This window comes from Phasianus colchicus, chromosome 21 (assembly GCF_987193195.1).
Source record: "Phasianus colchicus chromosome 21, bPhaCol1.hap1.1, whole genome shotgun sequence".
Classification (NCBI taxonomy): domain Eukaryota; kingdom Metazoa; phylum Chordata; class Aves; order Galliformes; family Phasianidae; genus Phasianus; species Phasianus colchicus.
The window spans coordinates 6,182,059-6,196,901 of record NC_143456.1 but is presented as its reverse complement, the minus strand read 5'-3'; the positions used below and the strand labels follow the sequence as shown (position 1 = coordinate 6,196,901).

General features: G+C 45.2%; 2 protein-coding genes across 2 annotated transcripts; one reads left to right on the top strand and one right to left on the bottom strand.

Annotated features, from left to right (window-relative positions):
• Positions 1 to 124: 124 nt before the first annotated feature.
• On the top strand, positions 125 to 6,672 carry SMYD4 (SET and MYND domain containing 4). The gene is made up of 10 exons (XM_031591714.2): positions 125 to 321; positions 386 to 527; positions 705 to 794; positions 1,740 to 2,901; positions 3,174 to 3,356; positions 3,648 to 3,811; positions 4,508 to 4,640; positions 5,075 to 5,191; positions 5,547 to 5,670; positions 6,359 to 6,672. Exons 1-10 carry the CDS (start codon positions 191 to 193, stop codon positions 6,507 to 6,509), a joined length of 2,397 nt encoding a protein of 798 aa, XP_031447574.2. The 5' UTR covers positions 125 to 190; the 3' UTR covers positions 6,510 to 6,672.
• A 500-nt stretch (positions 6,673 to 7,172) lies between these two features.
• On the bottom strand, positions 7,173 to 14,007 carry SERPINF1 (serpin family F member 1). The gene is made up of 8 exons (XM_031591716.2): positions 13,853 to 14,007; positions 11,267 to 11,352; positions 10,655 to 10,853; positions 10,422 to 10,577; positions 9,468 to 9,671; positions 8,525 to 8,667; positions 7,939 to 8,149; positions 7,173 to 7,575 (listed from the first exon to the last, which is right to left on the bottom strand). Exons 2-8 carry the CDS (start codon positions 11,342 to 11,344, stop codon positions 7,316 to 7,318), a joined length of 1,251 nt encoding a protein of 416 aa, XP_031447576.2. The 5' UTR covers positions 11,345 to 11,352; positions 13,853 to 14,007; the 3' UTR covers positions 7,173 to 7,315.
• Positions 14,008 to 14,843: the final 836 nt, after the last annotated feature.

Here is a 14,843-nt window from a genome sequence, read left to right as displayed (position 1 = left end):
TGCCGCCAAATCCTCCCGCCGCCCCGAGCCGCGCTCCTCCTTCCGGCGCGTCTCTAACGTCACGCCGCGCGCGCGCCCAGAGTCGCGCTCCTATTGGCTGCCCGGTCACCGTACGGCGGAAGTGCCTTAAGGGAACGCCGTGCTGCCCCACTGGGCGCCGCCATTATGAAATTAGAACGGGGAGCGGCCCATGGCGCTGCCGGTGGAGGAGTGGCGGCGGATCGCTGCCCGGCGCTGGGCCGCTTTGGAACCGGTGCTGAGGGAACGTCTGGCGGCGGCCCCGCTGGGCGAGGCGCTACGGGTGGGCTGCGGCCTCTTCGGGTGAGCGGGATGGGAGAGGGAGGGCTGAGGTGCGGTTGGCGGTGCTGATCCCAGTGTCCCGCAGGCCCGAGGACGCGGCCTTACGGCGGCTGTGTGGCCGCGTTCGCACGGGGAAGGAGCCGGCGGCCGCTCGCTTCTACCGGGAGGAGGGAAACCGGCGGTTCGGCAGCTGCCGCTACCGCGATGCCGCCAGGCTGTACTCGCAGGTAGGAGACAGCGCTGAGGTGAGAGGGGCTGAGGTGGGAGCTGCGGCCCCGCCGGGCGCTTCGTGCTCCAAACTGCTGAGGGAATTTCTGTGAGGAGAAGCTTTGGGGGCTGCCCTCCTCCCCTCTCCCTTTCCCCCTCGGCCCCCCGCACTGACGGATCTGCTCTGTTCCCTGCAGGCCGCGGCCCACGAACCTCCCCGCAGCCCTGAGGTGGCCCTGTGCTTCGCCAACCGCTCTGCAGCCCTGTTCCATCTCGGGTATTTTGAGGTGAGTCGGGGCAGCGGGGTAAAGAAAAGCCCAAGCAGAAGCGAGGTGTTGCCTCGCAATGTTTGCACATCAGATTTCGGGTCGCTGCTCCCACAGCGGTGCCTCTTTTGAGAGCGAGAGGCAGTAGGTCAGTGGCTAACTGTATCCTGGGTTGCGTCAGCAGAAGGCTGGCAGCAAGGAGAGGGATGGGATTGTCCTCCTCTGCTCTGCCCTCGTGAGGCCCCATCTGTTGTGCCGTGTCCAGGTCTGGGCCTCCTGGCTCAGGAAAAATGTGGAGCTGTTGGAGCGGGTCTAGAAGAAGGCCACAAGTATGATTAGAGGGCTGGAGAACCTTTGCTAGAAAAACAGGTGAGAGAGCTGGGCTTGTTCAGCCTAGAGAAGAGAAAGCTTAGGGGATACCTGATAGTGGCCGTCCACTAAAATGAGCTTATAAGCAGGTAGAAAATAAACTTTTTACATGGGTAGATAGCAATAAGGTATGGGGGAATGGTTTTAAACTAAATCTCCCCTCTTTTAGATTAGATATCAGGGAAATTTCTCACTGAGAGAGTGGCATGGCCCTGGCACCGGCTGCTAAGAGAAGCTGAAGGTGTTCTCAGACAGGTTGAGTGTGGTTCTGGGCAACCTGATCTGGTGTCTGATTTAGTGTTTGGCAGCTCTTCCCACAGAAGGGTAGTTGGAGCTGTATGATCTTTGAGATCCCTTCCAACCTGAGCCATTTTATAATCAGGTGTGTTTCTGAAGCTGTGCTTAAAGCTTCCATCATTACCTAGGCATTGCTGCTTTCTTTCTAGTTCTATGTTAGGAATTTTATCTGTTTTACAGATTGGCTACGGACAGAAAGTTTGCCAGTAAAAAGTCTTATTAAAATGTGCTGAATTTTAAATGGAATAAAAGAGTACATCATTTTCAAGTGGCCTTAAAAGTCCTTATCTTTGTTTCTAGGTTTGTTTGGAAGATATTGCCAGGGCTGAAAGTCATGGCTATCCAGATAGGCTGCTGCCCAAGGTCTTGCTGCGGAAGACTGAATGCCTGCTGCGTTTGGGGAGGTTACAGGATGCAACAGACACCCTCACTGCAGTGGAGAATAAAATGACTGTAGATGGGATTATGACTAGTCCTATCCACCTTACGCTACTGAAAAAGTTAAATCAACTGAAGATTGAAATACATGAGGGGAGGGGCTGTCCAGAACCTTCCCGAGAAGCACATGTTGATATTCAAAGGGAGTCAGAGATCTGGGAAGAGAATGGCAGTATTTCAGGTGCATCTTCATCCTTGAGCTTGAATTTCAATACAGAGAGAGGACGTCACTTGGTGGCCTCCCAGGACATCCTGCCAGGACAGAACCTGTTAAAAGAGAAGGCTTTTGTCAGTGTGCTCTGCCCAGGTGAAGGGGATAGCTTTCTTCTACAGGACAGCAGTGAAACAGTGTGGGATACTCAAGTCACTAATGCAGATCTTTATTGTCACCATTGTCTGAAGCAGCTCTTAGCCTCTGTGCCATGCTGTGGATGCAGTTATGCAAAGTACTGCAGCCAAAACTGTGCAGATGTGGCATGGGAGCAATACCACAGGACAGAGTGCCCCTTGGGAGCACTGCTGCTCATCTTAGGGGTCTTCTGCCATGTTGCCTTAAGGACTGTTCTACTAGCAGGATTTTCAGAGGTTAGCAGGCTGGTGGAATGGTCACATGATGATAGCAATAAGGACCTTTGCAGTGCTGAGACAGGAGATAAACTTCCCAGTGAGGCACTGGATACAAGAGCTGGAACAAAAGGTATCCCTGGTTGTAATGATAATGGCCAGTACCAGAGTTCTTACCAAGCTGTGTTCAACCTTTTGCCACATGTTGAGAAGCATAGTTCTGAACATAAGTTCCTTTGCATGCTGAGTATAGTAGCTATATGCAAAAAATTGCAAGAAACTGGTCTAGAGGCTGCTGTTCTGAACAGAGGGTCATCTACAATGGGATCAGAACAGAAGACATATGGAAAAACATCTGATGAGCTGTCTCCAGAACTGATGATTATAGCAGAAGCAATGCTGAGGCATGTGTTGCAGCTACAGTGTAATGCACAAGCAGTCACTGTAATGCAGGAGTTAGGTAAGATAAAAAATTTAAGCTCTTCTTTGTTATTCATCTCATTTGTGTGAAGCAGAGAGTTGTAAAAAGCTCCTATTGTGGATGGGAATTAATTGTTTAAAATTTCATGTCCTGTCCCATGTCAGCCTGTTCTTTGGTGTACATGTAGATGGTATTTAGCTATTTTTTGTGTAGTAATATACCAGCTATCTATCTAGTGGTATCTTAATTGCATAATTTGCGTGGGTTACAGGGCATTCATTCTCAACGTAGTGTTTTTTCTCTGTCTTTAGAGTCTGGAGATGGTGCTGTTGTAAACAAGAAGCCTGTGCGCCTGGCGACAGCCTTCTTTCCTGTCCTCAGCCTTCTGAACCATTCGTGCAGCCCCAATATCAGTGTGTCATTTAGTGGGACAGTTGCCACTGTCAGGGCATCCCAACCAATCCCAAGCGGCCAGGAGATTTTCCATTGCTACGGTAAGTATTAAGTCTCTGTCTCAAGACACAGATATCCTTTCTCCCCTCCTTGGCGTGCTTACTGATTGCTAATAATATCATAATTCCCAGTGTAATGCTGCTAGAGTCTTTGTTTATGTGTGAGCCTTGATCAGAGGCATCAAGTCTTTTTTATCTGCTGAACCCAACATGCTTTCAGTCTCCAGTTCTGTGCTATCCAAAAGATGTTGCGTTTTGCCTCAGTTTTAACAAAGATAGATTTTTAGGAACTGTACTTGTTAAGTGCTTTCTACCCTTGCTGTCCTTTTGCAGGGCCTCATCGGTGTAGAATGAGGGTTGCTGAGAGACAACAGCTTCTCAGTCAGTATTTCTTTGAGTGCCGCTGTCAGGCATGCCTTGATGAGTTAGAGTCTGATGTCGAGAGCGTGTCCATGAGAAACTCATTCTGCTGCCCTAGCTGCCAGGCTTCAATGCAGGTAGTTCTTCGATGGTTATGATTGTTTAACTTTATCAGGATGTGTAATGTTTGGGCCTCTGGGAAAGTCAAGATTTAAAGGCCTGAGTTTATGACCTCTGCTGCACAAGCAAAAGCCCCTGCAGAGTAAAAGCAGTATTTCACTGTTCTTAACCAGCTTCCTTGCAGTGTTCTTGCTTTCAATCTTCCAGCATTATAGGGAAAATTCTGCTCTTAACAGGGAGTTAAAATCCCTTTGAACTTGCAGAAGGAATCTGATAATATCATGGCCATGGTTTGTGGGGAGGAAGATATTTAGGAAAGAAAATGGATCCTGGAGTCTAAAGCACAAGATGTTACCTGCAGGGTTTATGTGTGGTCAGAATCATGCTATCTGCAGTTCACAGGATATAAATGGAAAACAAATGTAGCATAGATGATAAGTCAACACAGTATGTATTTTGTATGAACATTAGTTGTATACTTCTTGACCTTGCTTCAACCTAACCTACGGTGAGCTGAGACTGGCCTGCATAGCAGTCATAGCTATTCCTGGAAGCTTCACCTAAAACCCAAGTAAGTTAGCAGCAGTTTACAAGCAAGCCACCTGGTTTCTCAACTATATTTAGCATCTCTGTAGCATAATATAGAGGTATGGAGAATGTAAGCAAGTTTGAGTTGAATGTGAGCAAGAATGATCACAGGGATGTTTTCGCAGGGGGAAGAAATGCTTTGTTGTTCAAACGAAGCTTGCGCGCTCTCAGTCAGCAGAGAGAGATTGTCACGGCGCTTACTGGACCTTCAGCAACAAATGGAGAAAGCATTAGAGCTGCTAAGAGACAGCAAGGCTGGTAAGGCTCAGCTTTCTGCTTTAAGGTCAGCAGCTCTTGGTACGCATCAGGAGGCTAGTTATAGCCATGAGATGGCACTGTTGCTTATGTAGTTGGGATCTGCTGGCATGAAGCCTGATGTCCCTGGGGACTTGAGCTTTATTTTTTTTTTATACCCCTGATCCGGGTGTTAATCTAGGTCACACGTTGTTCCACAGTGACTAAAAGAACTCAGGATAACTTTGGAGTTATGCATTCTTGGGCTTCGCTTTCCTGAAGCGAGTCTGGCCAGCCCTGTGTTAAGAGTAAGCAAGGCTGCAGAGGAAGTAGATGTTGAATCCTAACCAAATCCAGATATAGTTGTGTAAGATGCAGAGATGACTGAGTTTATTACATGACTCATGGCAAGCTGAGGACTGGCCAGCAGGATGAATTTTTCATATTCTGTTTTATAGATGAAGCTATCAGAGTGCTCCTGAAGTGTCAAATGGATGCTAGAAACTTCTTGTCACCAGAGCATTTGCTGATGGGAGAGCTGGAGGACCATCTGGCACAGATCTATGCTACTCTTGGTACAGCATTGTCTTCTCACTCAAAATTGTCTTTAGTTTTCTGAACTGGGGATTTAATTTGGCTAGTGTTTTCCCTGACTAGCCTTTTCACTTTTCTACTACTCCATTTCTCTAGTTTTGACAGCAGAGCTCTCAGAAGGACTGCTTTTGCCAAGATTACATTCTTAGCAGCCAATGACCCATAATGTGATCCCATGTTCTTGTAGTTTCCTTGCCCTGTTTCAGAGAATAGCAGCCTCCCAACAATACTGTAGACACAATTCACCACGTTTTGCATAATGCTGTCAAACTCTTTGTATAACAGTAGCTGTAAAAAATAATTATTAATAGTTCTGTTTGTTTATTTTTCCGTTAGGGAAGTGGCAGGAAGCAGCCAGACACTTGGAGAGGAGTATTCAGCTTGTGGAAATGCATCATGGGCCATCAAGTGTAGAAATGGGTCATGAACTTTTCAAACTGGCACAAATTCTCTTCAATGGGTAAATTTGCTTTCATTCTCTCTCCCATCCCTGCACCTCATGTGTGTCCAACACAGCACTGTGGCCGTTAGTCCTTGGCATGTTGCAGGACCCTGGGCAGTTTGGTCCAGGTACAAAAATTGTCCACTACTCAAGTGCAAGTCAATAGAACCTGACAGGGTTCACTATTGCCTTATGACTCTCTTTGGACCCATTCCTCAGATTTTTATCTGCCTACTCTTTCTATTCCCTGACTCTGTTTATTCCCTGTCCTATTTTATTCTGAGTACTAGTCACCCCTGGTGTTTGCACTTCAATTGAACAATGTTGTTGACATCTTTTCAAATAAGGAAATAAAATCTTGCTCTATTTTGGCCCTCCAGTTCATCTCCTGATTACTGCAAATCTTCTAACAACACATCCCTTTAACTGTCTGAATTTTAGCATGAGCTACAGTGCAGAAGAAGTGGGTACATATACTCAACGATAATGTTTTAACTTTTTATCCACTTCCTTTCCTTATTTATTTTTTTTTTTGTCCATCCTCCCTTTGCAGCTGAAACACTTTCTACTTTTCCTGTTGCTGAAGGGTGGTGGAGGGTGGGATTTATAGCCATGAACAGGGTGAGGTTTCTCGGGGGGAAGGTTTGAAGTCTGTGCAACTTCAGGGAGCTGAGTTAATTATTTTGTATACACTTTCCCATTTCAGATTTGCAGTTTCTGAAGCTCTGAGCACAATTCAAAGAGCAGAGGAGATTTTATCAGTGCACTGTGGTCCGCAGAGTACGCAGATCCAGGAACTACAAGAGATGAAGACCTGTCTGTTAGAGCTTCCCAGAAGCATCCTTCAGAGGACTTAATTTCCTATCAAAGGAAGATTCAATGTGATCTTTCATCAAAGCTAAGTTTCATGTGGTAAGGTTGTCATGTAGTACAAGCTGGAAAATTGTGTGTAACAATAACTCGAGTGAAACCCAAGATGCTCTTTAGAGATACAATTGTAAATAAAATGACCAGTTCTAACATGAGGGGTCTGCGTGTGGTATAGTGGAAATAGATGCTGCTGTAGTATTTCTGCATGTGGGTGAAGCAAATGCTTGAGATGCTTATGTGTATGTGTGTTTGTAGAGATGTGAACCTCCCGTGTGTGGTATTCTGTTGGTCATGAACATTCAGTCATCCAGACCAGAGTGCATTTTACTTCTAATGATGCACTTCCATTCTTGTCAGCACGAAACATAAATGGTTGGAATGGATGAGGCAGCTGGCTGGGAAGTGCAAACTCATGAGCTGTAAGAGAGGACTCTGCAGAACTTGGAGGGCAACCAGAGCAGATTCAGCAGCGATTAATAACTGGCTTTGGCTTGGTAGATGTGGTAGGGGAAAATGCAGTATTCACTAGAGTAATGTCTGTATATAGGAGAGAACTGCAGTGGGGATCCATCTAGGGAAAATGGAAGTGTGAAGGAATGTGACATAGACAGGACAGTCTTTCAAGGGAGAATACAGGAGCTTGTGGAGAGTAATAGCAAAAGCTCTTTTATTGCAGCATAAAGGCAAAAGATTTGCAAGTTGTGTCTTTGTGCAGCAGAGCAGGGAGCCAGTATCTCTCCCAGCACCATCCTTTCCATTCAAGCACTACCACTGCAGATTACTGTGAAGGGATCTAAACACTTCTGGGATCCAGGATTTTACCAATGAAGAGAAGAGTTCCAGTAGTATCATCTCGCAGCACAAGAAGAAATGGTCTGTCCACATGATACTCTATGGGGAAGGTCAGACGAGCAGCATTCACTCCAGGATTTGGTGTGGATTTTTCCCCATCTTCATTAAGCTCCAAAACTGCCTTGTGTTGCACATGAGATAGCTTAATAGGTTTGGCAGAAATCTTAGTAAAGTCAGGTGATGTGAAAAGTGACTGGAGCCCTGGAGGAAAGAAAGTAAATTCCATTAACTAAAGGCAGGTGGGAAAGCAGTACTGCTAATGCTGTGATCCAGGAGGACATGGCTGTTCAGGCAGAGCTTAATGGGGGTAACAGAGAGAAGCTTACATCTGTTTGTACTGTGCTTCTCTCTCTTAATCTCAGAAACGCTGTATGAGCTTGGTGGAAATATCTGACAAAAAACTGAGGAGTCCTGGACTGAAGTGGTTTAGTTACTGAAATCTGTACAGACTGAGAGTGGCACCAAACTAATAACCCACCAGCATCATATTCCCTTGTGAGCAGAAAGCAATTTGCCTACTGCTTTCAGACCTGACAGTCTGTAGAGAGAATGTGATGTACATACTTGTCTCCTTTAAAGTGTTGCCAAGTGCCTCTTCGTAGTTCAGCTTCAGTTTGGGCAAGCTTAGCACAGCATGCACTGTCTTCAGCTCCCTGTCTACATCATGAACAAACTCAGAAGTGAGGCTTTCCTCAATCAGAGTCATATTCTGGGTCACCTTCGTAGGCAGGAAGAACATGGCGCTGACTCCTTCTGTCAGTGGCAGCTGGGCAATCTGAAAGACCAGTTATAAATAAGAAAGGGCCCCATGCATTGGTACACCTTCTTTGAACTCATACTACAGCAAAAGATTTGTTGAAAGAAGTAAAGATTGAAAAGTTGTGTGTCCTGCCCCTCTTGCTCAGCTTCAAGTAGACCGATACAGGCTAGTAGGATCTGTGCACCATTTAAATTCTGCACTGGTTATCACACAGCCAATGTAAAAGCAGAAAGAATATTCTAACAATCAACAAACTGCCTTTCAAAATAGGGTTTGCAAAACTAGCCTGATGGGTGGAGCAAAGGTGTCTTGTGGAATGGCTTAAGAGCTAAGTGTAGCTGAGCCTGTTCCTCAGTAGGTTTAGATCTTGTGCAATATTTGCTGTCTGACCTTGCAGTTGAGCTCTGAGTCAAAACCGTATCGCAGTATGGCTTTGGGGTCTGACATCATGGACACTTTCACAGTTCTGTCCTCATCCAGATGGAAGTCGTTCAGGACAGTCCTCTTGGTGTCAAACTTGGTTTTCCAAGTCCCTGTTTTTTGAAAAGATAAAATGAGAGACTTTCTGGAATGTTAAACTAGTCTTATATGCAGGTGAGAAATCCTGTGCTTTATATATGATGTAGTATTTGTTCTTTAAAAGTTGAGGCACAAGTGAATGATAGAGATGGAAGTAGGCTGATTGAGCTTATTGATTTACTGCCATTCTTAGGCCCCTCCTTTTCATTTGAGAATTGACTAAATGGGAAATAAAAAATCAAGCCAGTGTATGGGTGGAGTAGCTGTTGGGAAGTTGATGTCTACTTATGTAATTACAAAACTATTTTAAAGGATAACAATTGTGTCAATGCACAGAAAGCACTCCTCTCTCCACCTTTGTTTTGCTCCTTGTCTCTAAGCAATAATTCTCTGGGACACAGGATTGTGTAGGTGCTGGCTTGGAGTGTGTTCTAGAACATCTCTCCAGTATTTCCCTACATGCCTTCCACAGCAACAGTATGGCTCAGCACAGCCTTTAACCTCTGCCTTCCCTAAATGTTAATACTCTATCTTTTGCCATTGAGTTTTGCAAGCTTAAGCTGTCTTCTCTGGTCTGTTACTGCAAACAGGTCAAGATTCAGCTTCTGAAGAGTAATAATTCCTCTGCTGATGACTAGTTCTGCTCAGGTAGCATGAATATTTTTCTTGCTTATTAAACACGTGTTCCATCACTTTCTTCTTATATTTAGTACATTGGCACTTTATTTTCACTGTAGGCAATAAGGTCATTCCTTCACTTATCTTCTAATGTGTGCTTAATAGACATCTGTAACAAAGTGCACAGCATCCTTACCCTTGAAGTATGCAGCCCCAGCAAGGAGAATACTGACATCTGTGGGCATATCTTTCATGAACCGCAGAATTCTCCCCCTTGTCTGCTGCCGTACCCAGTTGTTGATTTCCTGGAGGTCTAACTGGGTGTTGCCACTTAGTGCCCTCAAACGCATTTTGTAGGACTTCTCTAGTTGGCCGTGAAAAGTAGATTTCACCCTCAGTCCTGGGAAACAAAAAGATTGATGTTGCAGTTAGCACCCTTACCAAAACAATCTCAAGGCAGCAAATCGCAGTCTAAAGCACAGCAGCAGTTCTCTCAAAACTGATCTGTGGCTGTGTGTATGCTGAAACCTGCCATGAAAGGGAATGACTGATGGTGCATGGAAGAAACTGAACCAAATCCTAAAACCAACCATGCTGGAGTGTAGAATAACTCTCTACTAAACAGTAAAGAAGAGAGAGAAGAACAGAAGGCTTGGGTACAGCAATTCCGGATCAGTCTTCTTTCTCCAGCTTTCTGTATGAGCACAGCTTACTCAACCTATTAGCTGCTAGTTTTTTTTCAGATGTTCACTGCATATCTCAACTATTTCTGCAAGGAACTAAACACAGAATACTGGCTGAATGCTATCACCAAATAGGAAAATGTAATTTGTGATTCCTGATAGTTAGCAGCATCTGCCAGGAAACCTAGAGTGAAAGCAGAATCCTTATAGGTGAGTTTCTTCTAGGTCCTCTGCGTGCTAGCTGCTCTCTCACCAGTATCTTTTGGTGCATGTTTGGTCTTCTCATTTATTTGCATGGACACAAACTCTCCGAGGCTTTATCTGGAGCAGGAACACATTGCATGCACTGCCTATGTTGTGGCTCAACAACATCAGAGCCAAGCTGTTTGTGTAGTGTTACTTGTTCAGTGTTTTCAACCCGCTGCTAGTTATGTAGGTAAATCCTGATAGAGGGAAAGGATTTTTACTTTTCTCCACGATGATACGGGAGGCACTTTTCAGGCTCTTCTCTGGCCCAGTCACACTGGCCAGTAGGTCCTTGTAGGTGTTGTGGACCTCAGCTTTGTTAAGTAGGTCATAGAAGAGGGCGCGAGAAATCACATCTTCTGTTCGTTCTCCAGCCCCTGCCAACAAGAAGGACAACATATAGAGGAAGGCTGTCAAGTCAAACAGCACGTGAGGAAAAGGGGCAGGAACTCACCAAGTGAAAGACCAGAAAGAGCAGTAGCCAGGCTGAATGGAGACAGCAGCACGTTGGCAGTGGCTGTCCGGCTGGATTGCTGGCGGTACAAGTCATAGCCAAAGTTGGAGACTGCAGCTGCCAGCTTGTTTACAGGGGTCTTATAGAATGGATCTTCCTCCTCAACCTCACCGACAGTTCCATCAGTGGTTGGAGAGTTCTAGCAAGTACAGGGAGCACTCTGTTTAGACTTGCAGTTTGCAAGAACAGGTACAGTTACTATAAGCATTTCAATGGCAAACAATCTGCGGATACTCTCTTGTAATCCACAGAAATATTAGCTTGATCTTACTGATACAGAGTGTGTAAGAATAGTGACTTCACTTTAAAGTGTCCCAATAAAGCTGAAGGTGGTGCTCAGGTTGGAATCCACTGCATCTGCCTCACAGTCATCTCCTGATGTAAGCACTGTGGCTTTAACTACGTAAAGCAGTAGTTAGTCTCATTATGTTGCTAAATGAAAACCTAGTTAATTTAGGAGGAGGGTGCTTAATCCTTCCTTAAGACTTTCTAAAATTAAATAATCTTCTTCAAGTATCTCTCCCTCATTCTCTGTTGCTGTCTTTTACTTACCTGCCCAGTTGGTGAGTTCTGGGATTTACTTGGGATGGTTAGAAGACCCAGGAGAAGGAGAATTGCTGGAATCTGCATGCCTGAACCTACAGAGTAAGAACATGACAGTTAGTTTGAGTAACATTGAGAGGAATGCATCTCCACCACTACTGACTGCTGTATCTCATTGTGATGGGAGCTGTAATGACATGCTGCTGCTTTTGTCCTTCTTGATTGTGAAATGCACACCTGATCTTTGCTGGGTTTTCTTCTCCTCTAGCTTGAAGTATTCAGCCAGCCTTGGCTCTGAGGACTTCAAAACTGGACAAGCACTCATGCCTGGGTGTGTCTGAACACATAAGCAGATGTGTGTGTGGCCTAAACCACACTCATGCTGGCAGCTACTGAGTGCTAAGGTCCAGAAAAGCATTAAATCATAACTTCTCAGTTCTAGGCTAAAAATTAAATACATCAGAACATATAGAAGCTAGCAAATCTACGCTGTTAAATGAGGCAGAAGACAAAAACTGTCTACTGTTCTGGTAAAGAAGATCCTGCCTCAGGCAGTAGTTTATCGTGATTCTTGTGTGTGCAAGTACTTGGAAGGCTATAGAGCCTATATGAATCCTTTGCTTCTTATTTGCAGTTGGACAAAGGACCAAGAAGAGCTTTCTTAAAAGCCAGTGAAAAAAGGCAGTGTGTAAATACCTAATGCTGGGCCAAATCTGGTGAACAGGTGAAAGTCAGAGCTTGGATTATTCAGTATTTTAGAGGTGAGAGACAAGTACCCAACTATCCAAAGCTGGTAAGCTTGTTCCTTCTGTAGAATCCACTTTTAATCACTCCACTGTTGGCATGTGTGACTGTTCCAGCCAGGTCTGGTGCAAAGGGCAGTGTGTAAGCCAGGGTTTCACTGTGGGTGCAGAACTACTGCAGAAGTGTCATGCCCCAGAGAACAGACGCCACTGCGGCTGGTCTGAAGCAATATTTATACAGATTCCCAGAAATTAAAGGAAGAGAGTTGTGTTTAACTAACCCCTGTGATCCAGGCATCCAGTGAAGCAGCAGAAAAGAACATGTGTTTCAGATTAACTGCAGCTATAAAGGAAATACGCCTACTGGTAGAAATACAACTTAAAGCCACGTGGCTACAACAGCCACAGGTCAGGACCTGGTCTGCTCAGGCAGAGGCTTTCCTTCAGTGAAAGGCAGTTCACTGCTGTTCTTTCCTGCCAAAACCCTTTTCTTCTGGAGGTAGTTCTGCCTTGGAGAAAACTGTATCACAGTGGAGGTCATAAGTTTTCACATATGTTTAGACAGTGTAACATAGAAGTAGTATTTTCTTCTCCCTGTGCTCTTGTATCTTGTGGCCTCTTGCTATACCAACTGTTGAGTAGGTGAGATTTTTCTGGTGCAGGAAATGCAACTCTATCAAGAGAATTTACTATGCTGGAAGAATCCAATATATTTGGTGGTATGACAGTGGGTGCAATGTTGGGATTGCTTCTATTGTTGCAGAGTTCTAAAATGAACAAGCATTATGCTGAAGCACAGAGGCTCAGTGTGCATCTAAGAGCAGGTCACAGCCAGGGCTCTGTGAGGATGCCTGCAGCAAGCAATCCTCGCATGCTAAGCGGAAGAGGTTTGGCACAGTCCAGTCTGGAGATGAAGGTTTTCCATAGACCATAACCCCTTCTTCCAACTATACTGAGCTCCTGGGAGTACAGCAACGGAGATTGGTTCTGCAGATCTGTAGTGTTTTTGCCAGTACTGTCACCAGCTTCGTATTTCTCAAGCTTTGCCAAAAAACAATTTCCATTTTAGAAAGACAAAGCCTTTTTGCACTTGAATTAGTCTGAACATCTGGATTCTATTTGCATGTCCTTTAGCACACAGCCAGAAATGCAGAGAGAGAAGAATTTGGTGGAGCAAAGGTGGGATGGTTTCAGGAGTGCTATTAAAATCTGTAGCTGCCTTTAGAAAGAAGAGAAGGAGCAACAGCATGCAGCGTCTGATGTTACAGTAAGAAAGACAGAGAAAGAAAGTGTTGATAAATGAGCTGAGGAGGAACTTTGTGCCAGGGAGTTGTCTATCTGTGAAGGCCTGCAGGTGCTGAGTGAAATGTTTTGCTTTCCTTCTATAGTGATATAAGTCTCAAATCATTTATAAATCTGATTTTAGGGGTCCTACGAAGCAGCACTGCTGAGTTCAGACTGCTCTGTGATTGCTCCACCCCTCAGCACTGGCTACTTCTGAAGCATCGTGCAATCACTAGATCTAGAGGATTTGTCTCCCACCAAAATTGTTACCTTTGCAAAAAGGAAAAGCCTCTTCCCAGCTGCAACACAGGTACTAGCAGGGTAGAAAAGGGAGGAAAAAAGGAGTCCCACTCCCTGAGCACACCTCTGCTCCAGAAGCACAGTGGTGCCCAAGGATGCTGCTGGCTCCCAACCCTTGGTGATGCTGCTCACCTGATAAAAGTGCCGTTCTTTGACACCTGTGCCCCAAGACCCACCCAGAAGCCCCCAGCCTCATCCTTGTGCCCTCTGCTTCTTTGGCTGCTGGCTGCTGAGGTGGGCAGCACATGCAGCCTCTGCTGCCCCTTACCTTGGGCTCCTCTCGGCCGCCACTGCCACAGGATCCCAGTGAGTGTGAGCCGGGGACAGTGCACGCTCAACGCAGCCACATCTGCTTTTTGCTGCCTCCCCAGCCCAGCCTTCAGCAGGCTTCAGGTTACAGCTTCCCAGGGCGCTCTTAAAGTGCTCTGCTCCCATTTTCTTTTGCTGTGATCCTCTCGCTTAACTTTCCAAAGCAAATGTGCCTTCTGTGATAAGGGCTTTCTAACAGCTGAAATGTGGGACTGAGCCAAGTGTTCAGCCTGTTCTTCCCCGCAGTGTTTGAGCAAGCCTTTTATTCTCTCACTACTGCCCTGTGTCACATGAGGGAATTTCTTCTCTCTGTTAATACAGCATTGTTTAAAGATTTAATGGAGAGGCTTGTGAAGGGGAAGCAGGATTCATCTGCAGCTTAAAGCAGTTAAGGGGAAGATCTTCAGAAGTGATTCTACCCAGTGATAGTTGCTAGTGAAGAAGTTATTAATGTATGTGTCTTAAAGTTTTTGGCTAAAAAAGAAAAGAAGGCTTGGTTAAAAAGAAAAAAGAAAGTTAATGAAGAGAATGTTGTAGGAGCTTATGGAGTGATAAGTGATCAGGAGGAGGGAAGAGGCAGAGGTCATTATTTTTCATAATAGAAGAGTCATGGGGAGCACTCATCAGTATCAGTATGTTTTTGGTGAGGTTTTTTTTTTCTTCTCATAAGTATTAAACTGTAAAAATCATTGCACCTCAATATTGAAGAAGATGAAAGATAAGTGGGTTTTTAAGAAGTAAATGATGGACGACAGGTTCATTGAAGTCTAACGGTGGTCAGATGTCACATCATGCTCAGCAGCTGGGAGACACAATGAGAGAACAGTTGTTTTTCTGTCCTGAATTCTACTGTCTTGGTTTTATTCCTCAGTCATTTGTTCCTAGCTGCTAGGAGAGATTGACATGTCACTGCCTGATCCAGTACAGCTGTTTGTCTGCTTGGAAATGCT